The sequence below is a fragment of the Danio aesculapii genome, chromosome 19 (assembly GCF_903798145.1).
Source record: "Danio aesculapii chromosome 19, fDanAes4.1, whole genome shotgun sequence".
In the NCBI taxonomy this organism is placed as follows: domain Eukaryota; kingdom Metazoa; phylum Chordata; class Actinopteri; order Cypriniformes; family Danionidae; genus Danio; species Danio aesculapii.
The window spans coordinates 9,302,402-9,326,469 of NC_079453.1; the positions used below are offsets into that span (position 1 = coordinate 9,302,402).

Sequence of the window (24,068 nt, forward strand, 5' to 3'; positions counted from 1 at the left end):
AAATAATGTAAATGTTTCTGCACAGACTGATCTTTTTACTTCATAATATCTGAATATTTTATCAGGACCAACAGGTATTACTTTTTCTGGCTGTTTTTTTTTTTTGGGGGGGGGGGGGGGGGGGGGGGAGGTTTGAATGACCCGAGGTGAGTAGCCTATAACTCAATAGCAAATTAACATTTTCAGGTTTAAAATCTAAATTTAAAACCCACCATACTGTTTTTTTTATTTTTAAATTTTGCATATACAAATAACAATTTAGGCTGTGTTATGTTTGTTGTTGTTCTTTTTTATATTAGCCTACTACACCGCAGTACTGTAATGATGCCACCAGAAGTTTCTTAACAGCAGCCATGTGTACTTGCTATATCCCAATATCTGTTAATTACAAAAGAACATGTCGCAACACAAGAGCAATATTTATTTAGGCCCCTCCAGCTGGATAGCAGACTGGCATTTGGGAAGTCCCGACAGATTTAGCTCTTGTTGTAGACGTGTCAGTCCACTGCTGGAGGGAGAACATGTCTTGTCCCTATATATAGGGAGTTAATGCGGGTTGTCGGGAGTCTTTACTTTCCCTCAAGTTAATGATGAGAGAGCACTTCACGTTCAGATTGTCACTTTCACCTGCGTTTGTCAGTCACAGGCTCACAGCTGAAGCGAGCTCGACGACGCTTTATTCCCATTGGCTAGTTTAGTGTTCGAGCGGATCTCTACCGGAGTCCCGCTGGAGAAAAAACGCAAACTCGGAATTCCCGAAGTTGCGAAGTTCGCGAGACGGAGCGCGGCGTGGAGAAACCAAACCTTCGCGGACGGAAAAAGGCGTGCGCGACTCGACTTTAAGCACGGTAAGCGTTTTGTATTATAGCATCCGTGTGTATAATCTGATATGAGCTTGTATATATCCTTATTTCATGCGGAAGACGACGAGGAGGAGAAGAGCTGTGTTCATTCTGCATGCTGTGTCGTGCTGCTGGCCACCGCACATAATGTAAATACGCATCCAGTGCTGTGCATCACCATCATGACAGCGCGTTTTGAAAACCGATATTTCCATCCAAACGCGATAAACAATAGGCCAGGAATGCACTGAGGCCGTCCGACCATTTTTGGCCACATTATTAGAGGGTGGCTTTATAGACTGCAGCAGTCCTTCGTGTATTGTTCGTGGCTTGTGTTTGTCTGTTGTTATGTAATGGGTATAATCGTTGTCTTGTTGCCTGCATCGCTTATCTCTAATTGCATAAATAAGGTTCCGCCTGGTGGTGTGGATTATATAATGAGTGTACTTGGGTTCACTGATTTGTGTGGAATGCAACAAAGCATGTCTGAACAATTTTGTTTACGCATTGCTGAAGTAAATCTGTTCACGGTCAGAATTTTCCTATTTTGCAGGCTTCCTCGTTTTCTCACAATACGTGTTGTTGTTTGTCACTCAGGATGTGTCACTCAGCACTATCAATATACCAACACAATGTGCTAAATATGTAACAACTATTAACAAATGTAGTATTCATTTGAATGAATGAGCTCATCTCCACATTTTCAGACACATTAATTAAATTGTCACAACTGTCAGATTGAAAATTGTAGTGGTTAACACTATTAACTAAGTAAATTTTGCATAACAGACATTATTATTATATAGCCGTTAGGAGACTTTTTTTTTCAAGTGTTTTCAACTTAAGCTTGCTTATAAATGAAATTATGCAGTTGATTATTAGTTTTAGTTGATATTAGGGCTGCACAATATATAGTTTCAGCATCTTTATCGCAATGTGCACACCCATGATAGTCACATCACAAGATATACAATGTTGAGTCTGAGTTACAGAAGAAAAAGAGCCACAGAATTGTATTTAATTACTGTATTTATATCAGAGATGCCCAACGTAGGGCTCGCGGGCCAAAGTTGGCCCATTGTAACCTTTGATCTGGCCCACCATCCCATCTGAGAGGATATTGAGAATGATGGAGATGGTTGGGGCGAATGCCTTTAATACAGAGATTGTTTTATTGTTGAGCTACAAAAAAGCAAACTGAAATTAAATGTTTCAATAAAATTTAGTAAATCTGCTTTTTAAACAATGTAATACTGTCACACATAGAGGACTATGCAGAAGACATCGATAAGCAAATCAAGGCAAAACTAGTGTAATTCTGTTTGTTTTGTTTTTACTGTAATTAATTAATTACAAAATGTTAAGTTTATACAAAGCAATGTTTTCTAGTAATTTTCAAATATTATTAAATGAATTGAGAAATTACTATGTTTATACTATGTTTACCTCCGGCCCACTATCTTCAATCAAGTTTGGTTTTTGGCCCTTCATAAGAAAAAGTTTGGGCACCTCTGATTTATATGAACGATATACAGTTTATACAAAAAAAATATTCTTAGACTTTTTGTCTTGTTTCTAGACCAAAGCGAAAACAAGATTATTTTACTTCCCCGACTGGCAGATAGTTTTGCTTGTTTTAAGGAAAAACTCTTTAATTTTGACTATTTCTTCTTAAGTTAAAAATAAAACAATGCTTTTACTTGATCTGAGATTTTTTTTTGATATTCAGACTAGAATTCAAAGCAAAGTAAGAAAAGCATTTATTGCATTGTGATTTATTAAATTTCTGTACCTCAATGCTGTTAGGTCAGAAAACCGTCGAATAGAGCTGTTCAAACTATCATGTGAAACTGTATTCATATTGCCATATTTATAGCAGAAAAATAAAATATAATAATATCAGATACCAACACAATGTGCTAAATATGTAACAAATATTAACAAATGAAGTATTCATTTTGAATAAAATGAGCGATTAAAAGCTGTAGTGTTAACACTGTTAACTAAGTAAATTTTGCATATCACACATTATTATATACCTGTAAGCCTTAGGAGACATTTTTGTTTCAAATGTTTTCACCTTAAGCTTACTTATAAAAGAAATGATCTACTTGATAATTAGTCTTAGTTGATATTACGATATTATGGCTGACGGCTGCACGATATATCATTTGAGCATCGATATTGCAATGTGCACACCCGTATTAATCACATCGCAAGATATGCAATGTTGAGCCTGAATTATAGAAAAACAGGAGCCACAGAATTGTTTTAAATTCTTGCATTTATATAAACAATATACAATTTATGCAAAAAAGGTCTTGTTTCTAGACCAAATATCTACATTTCAAAGCAAAAACAAGATTATTTTACTTCGCCAACTGGCAGATAATTTTGCTTGTGTTAAATAAAAACTCTTTATTTTTTCTTAAGTTGAAAACAAAACAATACTTTTACTTGATCTCAGAATTTTTTGACTAGAAATGAGAGAAAAGCATTTATTGCATTGCAATTTATTCAATTTCTGTACCTGAATACTGTTAGGTGAGAAAACCGTCAAGTAGAGCTGTTCAAACTATCATGTGAAACTGTATCCGTATTGCAATGTTTATCGCAGGAAAAATAAAATACCATAATATCAGATTTTTCCAATATTGCGCAGCCTGAGTTGATATACCATGGTTTTATAAAAACAAAATTACATGCACTTAGGAAAAGGTGGAATGATTTTGTTTTCTGGCTGAACTTGGAAATGTTCTTACTAAAAAATATGGTTTAAAATGGTGGTATTTTAAAAAAGTAGGACAGTTTAAAATCCAAAAGCCTATTTTTTGGGGTTAATTTTTTGTTCTACCTGACATCTTGGACTTTTAAGCTTTTCAATAGAACATTAAAGAGATTGTAGCACATTTTATGCAGCGGATGCCCTGTCTCTGCGAAACATCCACACACACTCATTCACACACATACACAACGGACAATTTAGCCTACCCAATTCATCTGTATGTCTTTGGACTGTGGGGGAAACCCACGCGAACACGGGGAGAACATGCAAACCACATAGAAATGCCAACTGACCCAGCTGAGGCTGGAACCAGTGACCTTCTTGCTGTGAGGTGACAGCACTACCTATTGCACCACCATGTCGCCATGGTGGTTTTTAGTCATTCATAAAATACAAGTCCATGCCTGCTGGAAGTCCATTCATTCATTCATTTTCCTGTGGGCTTAGTCCCTTTATTCATCAGGGAAATGAAGTGATAAAACACCCACACTCTTGCATTCACACCCACACATACACTACGGCCAATTTAGCTTACCCGATTCACCTATACTACATGTCTTTGTGACTGTGGGGGAAACCGGAGCACCCAGAGGAAACCCACGTGAACACTGGGAGAACATGTAAACTCCACATAGAAATGTCAACTGACCCAGCCGGGGCGCAAACCTTGTTGTGAGGCAACAGCGCTAATCCCTGCGCCACCATGGTGCCCCAATTTGAGAGTCGAATAAATATAAATATATAGAAGCAAAACTAAATCAATACCAATGCCTACTAATGGAAATACACTTATGGATCATTCTAGCTTAGACCGACCAATCATTTCACTTCATAAGATTGTAATATTTCATCAGAAGCCACAAGTATTTGTTTTGTTTAGCATGTTTTGCTAGTTTGACATATTGACACTTTTATTTGCTAAAAATCTGATGAGATGAAAATAAAAGGCACCTAAATCTTCATCTTGGATGTTAGAGCTGCACAATATATTGTTTCAGCATCGATATCATGTGATCGTTTGCAATCGTGACATCACGAGTATACGCAATGTTGAGTCTGGATTATAATTTATCATTTCGCAAGTGTTTCTTGAGGCCTGTGACTGTGTGAGGGTTTTAATAGCATTCAGGTATAAGAAAATGTACCGTTTGTAACACTGAAAAATTAGTAACCATTAATTGTATGCAACTGTTTATAAAACTAAGACTATGCAGTTTTATTTTGCATTTGATTTTTCAATCACTGTATACCTGAATACATTTTGAATACAATAAAATGCTGTTTATTTAATTAGCATATTTTTCTTTATTGAATTTTTCTATGTTTGTAGATTGTTTATTATATTTTATTTGCTCTCCCACACAGTCATCCCTAATTAATCTAAATGTATAGATTCTTTACAAACATTTATTCAGCTTATCTAACGAAATTGTATTCATATCGCAATATATATCGCAGAATAAAAAAATATCGCAATGTGTAATTTTTCCCAATATCCTGCAGCCCTATTGGATGTCCTGAGATTAAGTAAATTAACAGAAATGTTGATTTTTGTGCAAACGACTCCTTCAAGCCATCAGTGTGTTAGTGTGTAGGTGGAATTATGAAAGCAGTGCTTGTGCTTGTTCTCAAATTAATGATAGTCTGTGCGGGTCAGTAGACACCGTTAGTAAGCTAATCGTTCTGCTTGTGGTTTTCTATCAAATGTAGCCTAGGTGCTGTGCAGAGCCACAGGAGGGCCATGTCTGATAACAGCACCGGCAGCACCGGGTCATCCAGTAACAGCTGGACTCTTCTCTCCCCAGAGGTCTGCAAACCACATTGTCAAAATGCTTGTGTCAGTGACATCATCGGTTTATTTTTATGAATGACTCTTGCTGGGTAGTGAATGATGTGGTCTTTGCTGTTTTTTTTTTTTAAGGAGGTTGCTGCTGACCCAGCAGCACCAGTGGATGATGGGACAGAAAGCATTGGAGATGCACCCAGTCTGTCAGAGGATATAGCAGGTTTGTGTAGTTCAAATGTTACTCTTTCAACAGTAATATTTAAGAATATCAGTTTTTTTTATATTTATTTTTAAAAACAAACACAAAACAACAACAATAAAAAAAAAACATTTTTAAAGGAACATGGAAACAAAAAAACAAGTGTCAAAGGTCACCAAATACAATCTTTTTTACATTCGTATTTATCATTGATAAAATGTTGTTATATAAATTTTTGTTTACGTATCAAAGATCAACAGGTTCCAAATATATTTAAAATAAAAGCACCACAGTAAAATTAAAACGATACATTTCTTCTCAACCATTTACCCCAGTATGCAGAAATTTTACTGATTTACGACTTGTTGTCTCAAAGAAAATGTCAGAACTTCCATGTCATACACCTCTTTTACAATATCATACCATTCATCTACAGATGGAAGATCTTCCGAATGTTAGTAGTGTGTTACGATATGCATCGTTTTTTTTGGTATTTCTGAAGAGTAAATTCTCAGGTACATAGTTAATAACATTCCAGATTTAATCCCATTATTGCATTTATCTCTTTATTTAAATCTTAATTAATAATAAAATAAATAATGATCAGCCAATACATTTCCACATTTTTTCCAGCATCCACCATTTTTTTGATCTCTAGTTTGAAAGTATTTTATTTTAGGTGTTATAAAGAACCTGATTACATTTTTCTAAATAATTTCCCTCCATGAATCTGATTGAATTGTGATCATTTGTGTTCCCCAAATCTGTGTTCCCCAAATAGTTCCCCAAATAGTTCCCCGAACAGTCTACTTATAATCTAATGAGAATTGGTTGGAATGTAGATGCAATGTGACTTAAATTCAACAAACGGACCAAAATAAAGTGTGACCGCTGTTTGTTCAAACTACCCACTTAAAATGAGCTAAAACAACACAATTCTTGAGTTTTGGTGACAATTTAATTGTATTCAATCTGCTTAAATTTGTAAAAACTAATAATGTAACTTAATTCCTTCATGTTGTCCTGACAGAACCCAGCATTTTTTTACAGTGTATTAGAGACTGTGTAATTATGTAATTTCAACTTAGGATTATAATTCTAACATGAGTTTGTAGGTGTTGTAATGAGAAACTGTGTTTATTTCAGGGAGCTCTTTGGAGGCAAGGTCACACGACCCTGAGACTCCAATTCTGGAGCCCGTTTTGTCAGAGGAGGGTCAGCAGGTCAGTGCTCCATCGCCGGTATGTACAGCACATGACATTCAGTCATTCTCTACTCCTGCCTTAACAGTATTTGTTTTGCGCTCTTTGTGTTTCACTCGCACTGCATAAATCTGATTTGGTTAAAAATACAACCTTTAAGAATTATAAGTGGAGTTTTGCAAGTGATGAAGTGTTTTAAATCCCATCAATGCATTTAAAACAATGATTTTTATTGACATCTTTGGCAGTGTTGGGCACGTTTCTTTTTAAAAGTGTATTAGTTATAGTTACCAGTTACTTCTCACAAATAGTAACTGATTTACATCATTATAAAAGTAACTAATTACCAGGGAAAGTAACTATTGAATAACTTTTGCATTACTTAAAAAAACCTAATTTGTCAAATGACTCTAAAATAAATATAAAACATTGTACGCTAATCTACGCTATTTTAATGTTGTTGTGGGACAATGTGAGAGACAACGACAGCATGTTCTCAACTATATATGTAGATATTATTTTGTTTAATTCTGTCTGAGTAATAAGTGTTGGTGCTGGAGAAAAATTAAGTTTTATTTGCTTCGACGTCGTGCCTTCGTCTTCTCCTTTAGTAGTAGAGCTTACATTATCACACTTTTGTGGCGGCACGTGGTGACGTGGTGCTTCATTAGATTAGAATTACTTGTCACCAAGCAGAGGGAATTTTTTTTTTAACCAGTATATAATTTGCACGACACAAAGCTGGTATTTGCCACAATAGTTCTAAGACCCTGGTGTTGGGGAACTCTCTGCAGAGTTTAGCTCCAACCCTAATTAAACCAGATAGACCCTTTAGGCTTATTTGAAATCGACATGGTTTGTGTGTTGAGCACTAAACTGAGTTTGACACCTCTATTCTAGGAACTGTGAAAAGGTTTCTCCGGTGCAATAGCGTCTCATTGGCATCAACGATTCAACAAAAAAACTTTAACATGCCTAAAAAATTTACATTCCACAAAAGCTTCTTTATAATTGAAAACTTTACAGGAAAAAAGGCTATTGTAAGAACTGTACATATAATGGTGTGTTCACATCACCGCCGACAAGGTCGTCAAAGACACCGGATGTGATTCATTTTCAATGTGAACAGCAGAGTGGTCCGTATTGGGTAGTATAGACATCAAGAGTTAAATTGTGATGAACTAGGTCGTGATTCGGTGGCAACCAATTGGAATGTAGAATCCATTGCTTGAGAGATTTCCAGGAAACGCAGTGCTCTAAACTTTGGTTCCAACTATGTTAGTTCCCAAGCAAAATGAAGCAGGGGTTGATTTTTGCTGTAGTGGGTTTCCCAGTTTGTAATTTAGGCTGTGCACAATTTATTGTTACTGTTAAGACCAGGACTAGTGAAGGTCTCAAATAAATTTCATATTGAAATTAGACTAGCACACAAATTACCAGAAAACATTTTCAATCAGCAGTGTCAGACGGTCTCACCGGCAAAAACTGTTCTTTTATGTCATGGAAGTTTAAAATATAATATAATAGCACTCATTTAGGTGTGTGCTTGAAATTACATCTGACAGAGAACACAGTATTTCTTTTACTATTTCACACCTGTTTTCTTTAAGTAATTTATATGCTAATCCTAGTAAAGGTGGTGCTTGTCATGGCAGTTTGAGAGTTTGCTTGTTTCTTAAACTGCCCTCTCCTAAAACACAACAATATTATGTTGTCTGATTTGCAGATTTGCCAGGAAACATCCCCAGATTTCTTTGAGGAAATGGCAGCATCTGGTCCTCCCGAGGTTGAGCTTGATCCTGAGATCCATGCTCCTATCATCCACGACACCATCACCAGTTCTCCGCCGGACAGTGACCTTCTGGGTGCCGTTCCCTTCAGCATCGCTACAGAATCAGCCTTCCAGTTTTCAGAGGAGTCAGTCCTCGATGAGCCCCCTGAAGAGGACGTTACTGATGTCTTCCCCGGTCAGCACGTTCCAATCCAAGAAAGCCCTGCCTCTCAACTAGAACCCAAAATCACCTCCACCCCTGAACCCTTCAGAGAATTAAGCTCCACCCCTGAAGATTCAGCCGAGATAAGCCACGCCCACAATACCAGGGGTGATTCTGCAATCCCTGTGCTTGATATTCATGCTGATGTACATCCTGCTCCTGAAACCCCCCCTCTGGCTCCGCCCTCTGAAGATGATACTGGTTTTGGGACCACATTGGAAAGCCCCACCCCTGACAGCCCATATCCAGAAACCATTGGTTCAATTGAAAGTGAGGAGGAGCCTAGTTTTCAGAAGGAAGACATCGAACTGCCTGAGAAATTCCCTGATGTGATCAGAGAACCAGGTACAGTCTTAAAACATGTTTAAGTAGGATTATGTGTACAAAAAATCACCTTTTACTTTATTTTTTAATTAGATTTAGAGAAGATGATATGTCATTGAAAATATCAACAGTTTATATAACATTTAAATATTTTTACCTAGAAAAAACATTTGATGATGTATTTAAAGACTCAAATTAAGCATCAGTGCAGTACCAAAATGCTAATAATTTTTAATTAGTATTAGCAAAAAAAACTGGCAAAGCATTAGTTCAACTCATTTGTCTGCATTTGTCGGCATGGTGGCTCAGTGGTTAGTTGGCATATCTGTGTGGAGTTTGCGTGTTCTCCCCGTGTTTGTGTGGGTGCTCCGGTTTCCCCCAGGGTCCAAAGACATGCGCTATAGGTGAATTGAAATAGCTAAATTGGCCGGTGTGTGTTTGTGTGTGTAAGGGTGTTTACCAGTACTGGGTTGTGGCTTGAAGGGTATCCGCTGCCTAAAACATATTCTGGAATAGTTGGCGGTTCATTCCAATGTGGCAACTAAGGAGACTAAGCCGAAGGAAAATGAATGAATGAATGAATGAATGAATTGGTAAATAAATCAATGTAAATCTATCTTACTCTGAGTTACAGTGGAACATTATTTCACCCATATTCTGTATTTAAAAAAATATTTCATATATTTCATTAGGTTTTGTTTATATTTTTAGCTTTTTGAAACATTAAAGACACTTTTTTAAACATATTACATTGCTTTTGTAAATATAATTGGCTGCAGAGAACAAAATTGCATGCGTTTGTGTGTGTGTTTGTATATGTATGTGTGTGTGTGTGTGTGTGTATATATGTATGTATGTGTATATATGTATGTATGTGTATATATATATATATATATATATATATATATATACACATACATACACACATACATACATACACACATACATACACACATACATACACACATATATATATATATATATATATATATATATATATATATATATATATATACACAAACATATACCTAGCTATACCTACACATATGTCTGTCCAAACAGCTTGAAAAGTAGATTTTTCACCAAAGGTGCCCTTTAAAACATATTTGTTTGTCGTAAAAATTTGTAATAATGACAAAAAATACTAATTTATGGATCTCCTTGCTTCCGAGTTCAGCAATACTGCTGGTGTATTCTGGGAAATTTTTCTTACCCCTGGGTTTCGAGTATGGTCCTGAAAAATCTTCGTTCGAAGGGCTATTCACCCCTTCCCCTTAGCCCTACACCTTCAAGCTAAAGAGAATTGGGACACCCCTACCCCTTGGCGTGCACGCGCAAAATAAGGTGTAGGGGTAGAATTGGGATTGGGCCTTAAAGCCACAGGCTACAAAAACAGCTACACTGTATTCAGACACCAAAATGGGCAGATTCTGGAAGGTATAATAAATTATCTGATGGGTATTTTGAGCAAAATTAAGTAGGTTTTTCTTTAAAACAAGCAAAAGTATCTACCACTAGGGCAAATAAAATAATCTTATTTCAAACTGAAGATAACAATATTAAACTTTTAAAAAAAAAATTATTTTACCTATTTTGGAAGATAATTTCAGCTTTTTTTTTTTAGATTTAAATTTTTTTGCTGTGAATGAGTGTCCTTGAGTTTGACATTATATTATATTATTATTATTTTTCTTTGTCATCTAGAATCTCTTGGTGCTGAATTTCCAGCATTCTCCTCAGCAGATGATGATGATGATGGTCTGCGATTCAGACATGTTCAACCTACCATAGTGCTGAAGCGCAGCTCCGATGAGGAGGAAGAGGAAGGAGAAGAGGAGGAATTCAACCTGCCCGCCAGGAAGGAGGAGAAGCGAGGTTTCTCTCTCAATCAGCTCATAGTGGGCGCTCTCGTCCTGCTCTGTGTTGGGTCCTTCTTTTTCTCAGGTAAGTTTGTTTTTATGGGGTCACAAATCTAAATCACATTTTATAATTGGTCAAATCATTTGCATATGACATCCCACAATTCATATTCATAGTCGTTATTACATGCCACATTGTGTTTTGAAGAAAGAGCATTAATTTACTGTTTTCAATGGTTGTGTTGATGTTGTTGTGCCTGCAGGTTCTGTGTTTGACCTGGCGGATGGTAGGTTTGTAGTGTGAGCTTCTGAACTATAGGTGGCAGTATATGCTTGTGTTTGAGCTGTAGATGGGAATTGCCCTTCAGTTCTAATGGTAGAGTTTGGTCAAATCACTAACTCAATCCTATAAAATGATACCAAAATAGGTTAATTCACTGCAGGGCAACCTCTGTCAACAGCCTACTTCATCATTCATCATGCACTGCTTTACTAAGGGGCTTATCAGCTGGTTGCTTTTACTTTTCACAAGTTAACTGTGTTCAATTTCTGTGCCACTGGATATACTGTTTAGCATCTCTTCCACTGCTCGGACAAACATGTCTCTACAAATATACAGTTGAAGACCAAATAAATAGCCTGTGAAATGTTTTTTTTTCTCAAAATATATTCTAAGTGATGTTTAACAGAGCAATGATTTTTTTTTTCCACAGTATTTCCTATATATTTTTTTCTTTTAGAGAAAGTCCTATTTGTTTTATTTTGGCTAGAATCTTCTGAGCATTAAACAGAAATTGGGGGAAAATATAAAGTATTTTATTTAACAGAAAAGCTAATAATTCTGACCTTAACTGTGTGTATATATATATATATATATATATATATATATATATATATATATATATATATATATATATATATATATATATATATATAGATAGATAGATAGATAGATAGATAGATAGATAGATAGATATTAAAACTGCTAAGGTCGATATTATTAGCCTCTTTAAGACTTTTTTTGGCTATACTTAATTACTTTTGCTGCTTCTTCAAACTACTTATTTGAAAATGTAAAAGAACTTCTTTTTTTTTTTTGCTTAAAGTTTTTTTCACACAACTTAATCATTTTTACAAATTTACGTGGAGTAACCATAAAATATTGACAACATGAAGAAATTGAGTGGAACCCAGTGTTTTTCACAGTGTACAGAACAAATCACTGTTGTCCAAAGACTTTCCTAATTAATCTTGTTAATCCTTTAAGAACTTTAGCTGAATACTAGTTTTGTTGCAAAATATCTAGTAAAATATTATGTATTGTCATCATGGCAAAGATGAAAGTAATGAGTTATTAGAAATTAGTTATTAAAACGATAACACTTTAGAATAATGGTCCATTTAAATAAAGTATGAATAATCTCGTAAAGCACTAACCGTAGTTCAACATTAACTAATGCATTATTAACATCCAAAGTTGTGCTTGTTAACTCTGAGCTGTAATGTTATTGCATTTAAATAACATCAACTAACATTAACAAAGATACCATAATAAAAGTATCACTAATTGTTTGTTGGTGTATTACTATATAAACTATGTATTACTATATAAACATTGCTGTATTACTAAATGTTTGTTCATGATAGTAAATACATTAATTGACATTAACTAGAAGACCATTATTTTACTGTTACTATTAATTAATAGTGCTATTGTTTAAAATATAGCTATTGTTTAAAAATGTGTCCTCTCTCCATTCTCTCCACTTAAGAATTAAAAGGCAGGCTGTTAATTTTGTCTTCAGTTGTATGCTGCTGTTAAGACCACTCAAATAAACCAAATTCAGTGCTACTTGTGGCTAGAAATGACACCCATCACCTTTTAGTGCTCATCTCACCCTGAAATGGCTTAAGGCTGATATTCTGCTGACACTATTGCATGCTTCAGATTACACTACTACACATTTTTGTCTGTCACGATCATCACAGTCTCTAAACAAACACCTTTATTGACATTGAGAAGGTGGACTGACTACTAGAAACAACAGCGTAAACAAACAATGTCTACCGAAGTGCTGTGTTTTGTACTGGTTGTCTTGTTAACAGAAAAAATCACCAGGTTTAATTACAGATATGCCAATGGTTGCCGTTCTTTGTTTATAAAAAAAATATAATTATAGCATTATCGACACTTTATTGAGGTTTACATTGAACAGAACAGATTGTGTAGAAAATTGGGTTGATATTGTGGAGTCTGACCCTGACATATTGTAGACTTTGTCAGGGTTAACATGAAAAGTTATTGATACTTTTTTGTATAGAACAGTTGTTTTTGATGTGCATTTACACATTAATGAATAAAAAAACTTTGGTAAACTTATTTTTTTCTTTCATTTGTTTTAAAAAAAATCTATAAAAGATAAATACAGTTATTATTACAGAATATTATTATTATAGATAAAAACAACTGCTTTCTGTTTTAATATATTTAAAAACGTAACTAATTTATGTAAAGGTCATAAATTTTACATAATGTTTCATTAATGTTGAAAACACTTGCGCCCGATTCACACAGGGCTTCAGCGTCAACGCTTGACAGAGGGCATGTCTGAAGCTAAGGCTGACGTGATGGTCATAGCAGTGTCAGCCAATAAAATGTCTGAGCTGGGGTATTTGCCTAAAGCGATCTGATTGGCTGACACTTCCGATGGTGCTTGAAAAGTTGAGAGTCCCGCAGCTAAGCCAATGGATCCACAATTCAGTTCGGCAATGCTTTAAGTCACCCATTCAAAATGAATGGGAAACGTTGACACTGAAGCCCCGTGTGAATCGTGCATTGTGTTAAATTAAAATGTTTGTAAAAACCATGATTCATTTTTTTTGTATTTATTGACTAATTAATTTTATCATCATTAAAAAACAAAACGAATTATTTAGTACCAGTTTCCAACGAGAAGCAATTTGTCTGTCAGAGGTCACTGCCAATCAGAAGAGCACATGGGTGGGGTTTCACTGCAAGCACACTGCATTCAAAACAAAATGGGTGTTAATAATTTGTAAATATTAAACGATTGTAAACGCAATTAATTATACATATGCTTATTAAACGCAAACACTGACAGATACTTTCTTATGTAATACACTTGTTGGTTTTAGTGTTGATGTTTCTTCAAATTTATTTCCAAGATCTGAGGTAAATTATCTCTCTTTATATTCAAAATGTCCATAAAGTATATTCCAAAGTTAGACACTTTTAATAGCAAATAAAGCAAATAATCTGTACCTGCAAATGTCAAAGATGAGGAAACCATTTTGAAAAATAGTGATTTAACATCGAATTGATTCCTTTTGCAGTGTGTTGCTGTGTGTGTGTGATCAGATATCCAGGAAAAACAATACAATAACAATGTTTGCAATAACCGTGTTGGCTTTGACATTTCATTTTTTCAGCATTTGAGATTTTAACATTAACACCTATAATTCACATATATGATTCAACCTGTGAAATCTCAATAAACATTACAAATCCATTTTTTCTCTCTCTCAGATGATATTGATGGAACAGAATTAAGTGACCAGGTTAGTGCTTTACTTCATTTTCTGCTTTTGCTCTGTTTTATGATTATCAATCAACATGTACATTATTTCTCCTTTGGCCTTCTCTGACTTGTTTTTCTGTTTCCAGGAACTTCTTGATAAACTTGTTCAAGAGAATAAACAAATTAATATATTGGAGGCCCAGATTGAGGTTGGAAACGTGTATATATATAAATGTTTCCAATTTAATGTCATGCTATTTACTAATTGCCATATTGTCAAGTATTAACTGGCAGACTGTTGTCAGATGTTGAACTTTGTTGATTTTGTACTTTCTTTTGATTAGTCACAGAAAGAGGAGCTGGACCAGGCTCTGAAGATGGCATCACAAGCACATAGCAATGAAAAAGGAGTGCTGGAAAACGAGAACATTAAATTAAAAGAACAACTGTCTGATCTGCCTGGATTAAAAGAGGAACTACAGACGCTGAGAGCAAGAGTTGCTGAGCTTACAAAACTAACAGGTAAAATGAGAGAGGAGGAGAAGTAATGGCACATGAATTGTATTTGAATTTTAAAAGTCTAAATTTGGATGAGTTGGATAGGGCTTTGAATGTAAAAGTTTACAGAGATGATGGTGGGGCTATAAGCTATATTTTGTCAGCCATTACACTTACTTAATCCCAGGGCATTTTATATCGAAGTTGATATTTAGCCGCACCATATTGGTGTTTCGTAACATCTAGTTTTTATGAGGTAAGTTGTTAGCCTAATGCTCAACCCCCAACCTGGAGGACCAGGACATACACACATACACTACAGACAATTTAGCTTAACCAATTCACCTACAGCACATGGAGCACTTGAAGGAAACCCACGCGAACATGGGGAGGACATGCAAACTCCACACAGAAATACCAGATGACCCAGCCGGGGCTCGAACCAGCAAACTTCTTGCTGTGAGGCAACAGCACTATCCACTGCGCCACTGTGACGCCCAAGCCATTACACTAAATTATTTTAAAAAAATCATAATAATAACAAAGATGCGTGTATTTATTAAAAAAAAGTGACACTAAAGACATTTGTTATAAGTGATATGCATTCTAAATGAACTGTGTCCTTTCGGTTTTCTGTTAATCAAAAGTGTAACACAATTTAACAGTTAGATTCCAACACTGATGATAATATGACATGTTTTTGGAGAAGGTCTGCATGTTCAAATGATTTTTGAAGCCTCATTTGCCACTGACACTGGAGTAATGATGCTGAAAGATTTGCTGTGCCGTCACAGAAATAAATTGCAATTATAAAAAATTTATTAATTAAAATGAATGGGTGACACGGTGGCTCAGTGTTTAGTACTGTCGCCTCACAGCAAGAAGGTCACTGATATGAGTCCTGGCAGGGTGAGTTGGCATTTCTCTGTGGATTTTGTAAGTGTTTGCGTGGGTTTCCACCAGGTGCTCCGGTTTCCCCCCACAGTCCAAAGACATGTGCTATAGGTGAATTGGATAAACTAAATTGGCCTGTGTGTGTTAATGAGTGTGTATGGGCGTTTTCTAGTACTGGGTAGCGGTCGGAAGGGCATCTGCTGCGTAAAACAAATGCTGGAATAGTTGGCGGTTCGTTCTGCTGTGTCAACCTCTGAAAGGGAGACTAAGTCGAAGGAAAGTGAATGAATAAATGAATGACAGTGAACCATTTTAAATTTAGAAGTATTTTCGCAATATTACTTATACATTTTATAGATTAGAATATATTCACACAAATGTCTTTTTAATTTGTACATTTAGATATTTAGATTAGTCTTCTAATCATCTAAATCTGACTGAAAGTTTTATATGAAAACATAAATATTTAATAAATGTTAATCTGTTTTTCATATTTTTCTGATAGTGCATTACAGCATTTGTTGCATAAATTTACTTTCATGTACTAATAATTATGTAAATTTAATTCATTTTTTCATTTAATTCAGTTTTAGCCCTAAAGGTGAAAAGTCTATTTCATGGTCTACTATATATATATATATATATATATATATATATATATATATATATATATATATATATATATATATATATATATATATATATATATATATATATATATATATATATACATATATATATATATATATATATATATATATATATATATACATATATATATATATATATATATATATATATATATATATATACATACATATATATATATATATATATATATATATATATATATATATATATATATATATATATATATATATATATATGGATGGATGGATGGATCTATATATATATATATATACATATATATACATATACATTTATTTATTTATTTAAGTCTATGTGAAATGGAAGTTGCCGAGACTTTCATTACTGTATGTTGATGTACATCCAACTGGAATGGAATATTGAGTAGGGGGTGGGGCTTTTTTTTTGTGCATCATTCTCTTCTAGCAAAATAGCAGTAAGAGGGGCGTGGTTAAAAATATTGTTGCAAAAGTCGTCAAACTGACATCATCAGTCGTCAAAACTGACATCACTCCAAACTCCGAAGCAAAGGTTAGACTATGGCTGCATCTGAAATCGCATACTTCCATACTATATACTACGCTAAAAACAGTATATGAGCTAATTTTAATTCAGAGAATTCAAAAATCAGTATGCGAGAAGTACCCGGATGACCTACTACTTTTGGCAAGATCAAATGCACATTCGATGTCAACTACTATATCCCATGATTCATCGCGAGAGAATTCATAAATGGGAGTGAAGCGACGCAATTGACATGGGTCGGTCACTTGATGATGACAAAATGGCAGATGTAGTACATGCAAATTCCATTCATACTACTCATATTCATACTGTATAGGACATACTTTTCTAATGGTCGAGTAGTACATTTAAATTCAAATGCAGTACCTACTTAGTAGGCGATTTCGGATGCAACCTTTGATTGAAGATTACCAAAACAACCTTTTTTTCAGTGGATTAACTTGCACAAATTAAAGGTTCACCTAGAGAATAACAATGTGTGCTAGCAAAATAAACATTGCAAATTTTGATTTCACACAGACCAAGTTTTCTTCTTTCTGTTCATTCTCCTCAGCTGAAGATCTCGCACAAAAAATCCCTGACTCCGACCCTCCTTCCACCACTGACTCTGTTCCAGAAGAAGCCGAGAAACACTGCGACAAAAGGAAGAACTGAAGCGTCAAAAAGCTCTTTTGGAGGAGAGTCGGAAGCGTCTGGAGGGAATGAAGAAGCCGAGCTGGAACAAGCAGGGATTGAGGGAGAGCCTGGTGGAGATGCAGAAGAGACTGTCCAAACAGGTGGAGCAGCTGGGCAAACGCGAGGACTGGAAGAGGAAACACAAGAAGGAATGGGGCAGAAAGAAGGAACACGACTGGAAGAAAGATGGAGAGGCTGAGAGAGGGAAACACGGCAAAGACAAGCGGAAAGAGCATCTCGTGAAGTACAAAGAAGACTGGGACCACAAGAAGGACGAGAGGAGGCAGGAGCGGGAACGACGACAGAAGGAAAGACCTTGGGATGCTAAGCCTTCCAAACATCAGCACCATCATGAGAATGCAGACTTCTGGAGACACCAAGAAGAGAAGCTCCGAAGGAACCGACATCCGGCTGAAGGCTGTCGTGGCGTTTCCAACTGCGCAGACGCCGAAGGTCTCGTTCCCGTGAAGCTGCCGGAGTTTCAGGATCTCCTCAAGATCTACACAAGCAAATTAGAGGCACTTCCTCAAGAAAACAAGGAGTCTCTCAAACGGCTCACAGCCCAGTTCTTCAGCGGTGGCGTTTTCGCCCACGACAGAATGCTTTTCAGCGAGTTTGCCGAGGATGTGGCTGATATCCTGGAAGATCTGGCAGACGAGCAACTTGACAATGATTCCTTGGAAGAAGAGATGGAGGAGTTTGAGAAGGAGGCGCTGTTAAAGTTTGCCGCCATTTCGGCGTAATGTAGAATCTTGAGTGGGAGAAAATACACCAAGTGAAGGAAAGCAAAAAGAAATGATACTTTCCCTGATCTTCATGGACTGTAGATGTAGTTTGTGTGTGTGTGTGTGTGAGGAGAAGAGTCTTGTCATTAGTGAAGTCCCACCTGTGTTTTGGGTGTTTTGTTGTAAGCTACCTCCATTAGTCCTGTTCTTCAACGCCAAACCCTTTGACTCCTGCTTGCAGTGTAAAAATGTCATGTTGCCATGTGAATGAAACCGCTTTACTTTGGGATGGATCGGTCTGCTAGTACATATGGAGTTGTGAACGAGATTAACGCTTAAATGGGTACGTGCAATGAGATCGGAGAAGAATGTCCTTTTATATTGGTCTGAAAAGGAAAAGTTCTCCCAAATATAAAGTTAAACTCATGCTGAAGTGGTTCCAAGCCTTCACCAGTTTCTTTCTTCTGTTGAACACAGCATAAGATCGTTATTCAAAGTTATCTTCTTGTGTTTAACAAAATAAAGAAACAAGTCAATTGATTTTTGAACTGTTTCATTTAGAAATAATGCCGAATGTCTCATTTTATTTTAGATGTGAAGGATTTTTTTATTTACATTTTATTTATTATTAAAATCCTGGTTTCTTCGCACTGATCTCATGCTTTTGCTTAGTAAGCTAGAGTCGGACTGGTTTCTTTTTACGTTTTGTTTTCGCTAGAGGTTTTAGAGGTCATTGTAAACTTTCAGTTTTTCGGTTTCCATCCCGACTTAAGTTCTGCTCAACCTAATGTTTATGAGAACCCAAAATCTTTGAATGTTGTTATCATTATTATTTTTTTAGGAATTTGACACGTTAGCTTTTGTGCCTTTACTAGTGAGCACAGTACTGAAGTGAACACTTTGAATGAAAACCGAGAGTTTCAAGAATGGATTAGTTTGCACTGTGGTGACGTTTTATTTATATCCTCTTTCTATCCTAGGAAAAGAGCCATTGTAATCAATCATGATCATTTGATTTATTGCTGTGTGTTTTTGTTTTGTTGTATCTCTTTTGGGGAGGGATGAATTGAATTATGGCCTTTTCTTGTTCAATTTGTAAATATAAAGACAAAGTAATTTAACTCCTAATTTAAGGTAAGTTATCAGACGGCACACAGTGATATTTATGATGATGGATGATGGAAAATTTAATACCATTTCAAAGGAAGACCAAATGTCACAATGTATCAATATGAACAATTTTTGATGATTATTAAAACCATGTACCATTGCCTTGAGAATTATTCGTTATTGAGAAACTACTTTGTTTATGGTCTCTTCTATTTTCAATTATGTCACTGTTTTGTTTTATACTCTTTACAAAGTCAAATTGACCTCCTAATAAGGTCAAGACTGTGTGTGTGTGTGTGTGTTCGTTCCAGCATGTCAGTTGGTGCTGAGTAAGTTTTGGATGGACTTATCAGATGAAGTTTCCCTGATGACAGCTCTTTCCATTGACAACATTTAGGAAACGGGATAGAGGTGTAGAGTAAACGTACTGCATTGAATTAATCGCCAACATTAATATAAATGGTATATTTCTCAGAAGCTCATAGACCATAATGTGGGGTCCGTGCTGTTAATCTGTCAGACGTGCTCTATATGGCATCCTCTGGGTTACCACAGATGCTCTCTTTTGCTATAAACAACTGTTTTTTTTTGTTGCTATGGAAACATAAGCAGGAGATAAGAACATCCTGACTTGTTGTGAGGGAGCTTTGGGTGTGATTTGGGTTTTCCGCTGAGTTTGACTGTCTGGTAAAGAGAATATAAGGACGGAGATGCTCATTACGCGACACTCCAGCCAGAACATCACTTGTGTGCTCAGGTAAGCTAATAGTATTTTCTATTTTATTTTACTGAATGATTTACTAATACTTCGGGTTTATATTGGGTTTAATTTATCATGTACTTAGCATCGTGAAATTACATTTAAACCTGTTGGTGTTTGTTTCTTCTGTTGAACACAAAAGAAGATATTTTGAAGAAAGCAGAAAATCATTGACTTCCACAGTATACGTTTTCTCTACTATGAAAGTCAATGGTTACAGGTTTTCAACTGTCTTCAAAATATCTTCTTTTGTGTTCAACAGAAGAAAGAAGAGCATGAAAGTTTGGAACCATCTTGGCATGAGTAAATTTTGATGTTTTTTTTTTTTTTTTTTTTTGGGTAAACTCTTCCATTTTTTTATTTATTTCCGTTTTATTTATTATTAAAATCCTGGTTTCTTTGCACCGATCTCATTATTTTGCTTGGTAAGCTAGAGTCGGACTGGTTTATTTTAACGTTTTGTTTTCGCTAGAGGTTTTAGAGGTCATTGTAAACTTTCAGTTTTTTGGATTCTACCCCAACCCAAGTTCTGCTCACACTTAATGTTTATGACACCCAAAATCTTTGAACGTTGTTGTTGTTATTATTATTATATTTTTTTTAGGAATTTGATTCGTTAGCTTATGATCGAAAAAATTTGATTTTTGGGTGAACTATTCCTTTAACTTCAGCTGAAATTTAACGTTGTTACTTTAAGTGTCAGACAGATTTGACTATAATAATTAACTTGTCAATTTTTTTTTTCCTCATCTTCAGCCTCATCTTTAACTCTACATCTGCCAGAATCATGGAATCTGCCATTAATGTGCTTGTCTCTGAGTTTAAGGCTTATGCTGGGAAGGAAGGTTCAGCGAGTACTCTGAGCAAACAAGAGTTTACGAGTTTGGTCAAATGCCAATTACCAAACTTTGTAAAGGTAAGCCTTTTGAGTTACAGAAGGTTAGCCTATAGTAAATTGTTTGTAGTCCTCAGGTCTGGACTACATACTTAAACACAAAGATTTCATTTAGAATCCACTGAGTTCTTTAGAAAACAAGGGAGAAAAAAATCAATACATTGATTATTAAAAAATTGTAAAATATAGAAATATAAAAATAAATTACTTTTAATATTCAACAGCTACTATGAAAATACTTTTCTACCGAAGGATTATTTGTTTTAGTAAAACCATTTTACATTTTTTGTTACTTGAAATAAAGCATCAAAAACCCTATTTTTGCCAAATAATATCACGATTGCCGACTTCTACAAAAAAAATTTATAAAAACAATTTAAAAAAATCAAAACTTACTAGATAAAATAAAGGAATATAAATACATGTATAAAGTTTTAAAAATAAATGTAAAAGATTATGTAAAATAGGTGGCAGGGTGGCTCAGTGGTTAGAACTGTCACCTCACAGCTAGAAGGTTCCTGGTTTGAGTCCCAGCTGGGTCAGTTGGCATTTCTGTGTGGAGTTTGCATGTTGTCCTCTTATTGGCGTAGGTTTCCTCTGGGATCTCCTGCTCCAGTTTCCCCTACAGTCCAAAGACATGCGGTGTAGGTTAATTGGGTAAAACAAAATTATCCGTAGTGTATGTGTGTGTGAGAATGGGTGTATAGGGGTTTTCCAGTACTGGGTTGCAGCTGGAAGGTCATCCGCTGTGTACAAAATATGCTGGAATAGTTGGTGGTTCATTCCCCTGTGGCAACCCCTGATGAATAAAGGACTAAGCCAAAGGAAAATGAACGAATGAATTATGTGAAATATATAAGTAAAAATAATAGTTGCATATAAAATTGAACTTTTTTTCTTTAGAAAATTAAATATTAATAAGAAAATCTACAGAAACATAACTAAATATAAAACTAAATAATTTTTTATAACTTACAGCTACAGTGAAAGTACTTTAGATATTAGACAGGTTGAATCTTTTAGTGTCTTCAAATCTGTTCCTAAAACGTATCTCTTTGGAATGGCTTTAATGTGATATCTTATTGTCTTTTGTACAATGTGCTTTTTATTACCTTTTTTATTATTTATATTATTATTATTATTAATATTATTATGTAAAAAAATTTTACCTTGTTCTGTGTTAAGTGCTTTAAGATGCCCTTTAAAGGCACTATAGAAAATCAAGTTTATTATTATATACCGTTGAATTATCAGCCCCCCTTTGGAAATTTTTGTTCTTTTTAAAATATTTCCCAAATTATGTTTAACAGAGCAAGGACATTTTCACAGTATGTCTGATAATATTTTTTTCTTCGGGAGAAAGTCTTATTTGTTTTATTTCAGCTAGAATAAAAGTAGTTTTTAATTTTTAAAAACCATTTTAAGGTCAATATTATTAGCCCCTTTAAGCTATATATTTTCCGCTAGCCTACAGAACAAGCCATCTTTATACAATAACTTGCCTAATTACCCTAACCTGCCTAGTTAACCTAATTAACCTAGTTAAGCCTTTAAATGTCACTTTTAGCTGTAAAGAAGTGTCTTGAAAAATATCTAGTCAAATTTTTTTACTGTCATCATGGCAAAGACGAAATAAATCAGTAATTAGAAATGAGTTATTCAAACTATTATGTTTAGAAATGTGTTTAAAAAAATCTTCTCAACGTTAAACAGAATTTGGGGAAAGACATAAACAGGGGGATAATAATTTAGGGGGTTTAATAATTCTGACTTTAACTGTAACTTATTTGCAATAGGCTAATTATGTAAAACCTTATTTTTGTCCACAGTGTCAGTGTTGCCCAAAAAGAATGAAAAAAAAGAAAAAAGAAATGTAATAAAAATGGCAAAAACAAGAAAATACAGAAATGTATTCAATGAAATGGGGGAACTATAAAATATTTAAACCAATGGCAATGATAATCGGAAGTATATAATTTTTTTATATTGTTGAATATAATTTAAACAATTATTGATCTTTAAATAATCTTTATATTAAATATTTATTATTTTCTTTAAACAACTATTTATAATAAATAAAACAAACGTTTTTAAAAAAAGGGCCATATGTGTTTGTGAATGATTCATATTCCCATCTTAAAAGCATGAACTAGAGCACCATTTTAGAGGTCTGGTGTGAGTTATTAGTAAACCACATCCCAGTCTTCTGAAGAATTCCTTAAGGTCACGTGTTTAACATATTTTGTTGAACAGGAAATTACAAAAATCCTTCCTAGAAGAACACACAAGTTAGAAATAGTCTTCACACTACTATTGTGCATCAAAGCAGTCTGCTTTCAGCATGTTTACATCAGTTAGCCTGCAGACAATGGAAAAACTGCCACATCAGAGCATTTTCTGTGTGACCCATGCAGAACAGGAACTCCCCCTCTCTAATAGCTCAGCAGAAAAGAATGCACAATACCGCTCACAACCACTAGATGGAGACACTGTCATTACAAGTGCATTTAAAAAAGTCTGTCCTGTCTGTTTTCTCCCCCAGAATTCCTCTGATCCAGCCACCATTGATCATCTCATGAGCTCATTGGATGCGAATAATGATGGGCAGCTGACGTTCATGGAGTTTTGGAATCTGATTGGCAATGTTGCAAACAAGCATGGCGGATTCTAAGCCAATGAAGAGACACTGAAGTTTTACTTTAAATTTTACCTTGTGACTTTCTGCTTTAATTATATAACCTGTTGCACAGTTAATGATTGTCCTAAGCAGGTGATGGCAAATAAAATAAAGCATTGTTTGATTCTCAA

The 24,068-nt window shown here is 35.0% G+C and overlaps 2 protein-coding genes across 2 annotated transcripts; both read left to right on the top strand.

Moving 5' to 3' along the window:
• Nucleotides 1-492: 492 nt before the first annotated feature.
• Nucleotides 493-19,775, top strand: pbxip1a (pre-B-cell leukemia homeobox interacting protein 1a). Its single transcript, XM_056479318.1, is given in 12 exon segments — nt 493-848; nt 5,338-5,434; nt 5,549-5,633; nt 6,759-6,853; nt 8,541-9,153; nt 10,837-11,076; nt 11,255-11,278; nt 14,539-14,570; nt 14,677-14,739; nt 14,875-15,052; nt 17,649-17,732; nt 17,735-19,775. Coding segments are annotated over 11 exon segments (2,259 nt in total). The 5' UTR covers nt 493-848; nt 5,338-5,368; the 3' UTR covers nt 18,514-19,775.
• A 411-nt stretch (nt 19,776-20,186) lies between these two features.
• s100a11 (S100 calcium binding protein A11) lies at nt 20,187-24,068 on the top strand. Its single transcript, XM_056479319.1, has 3 exons — nt 20,187-20,362; nt 21,122-21,281; nt 23,803-24,068. The coding sequence occupies exons 1-3, from the start codon at nt 20,316-20,318 to the stop codon at nt 23,929-23,931; spliced, it is 336 nt and encodes a 111-aa protein (XP_056335294.1). The 5' UTR covers nt 20,187-20,315; the 3' UTR covers nt 23,932-24,068.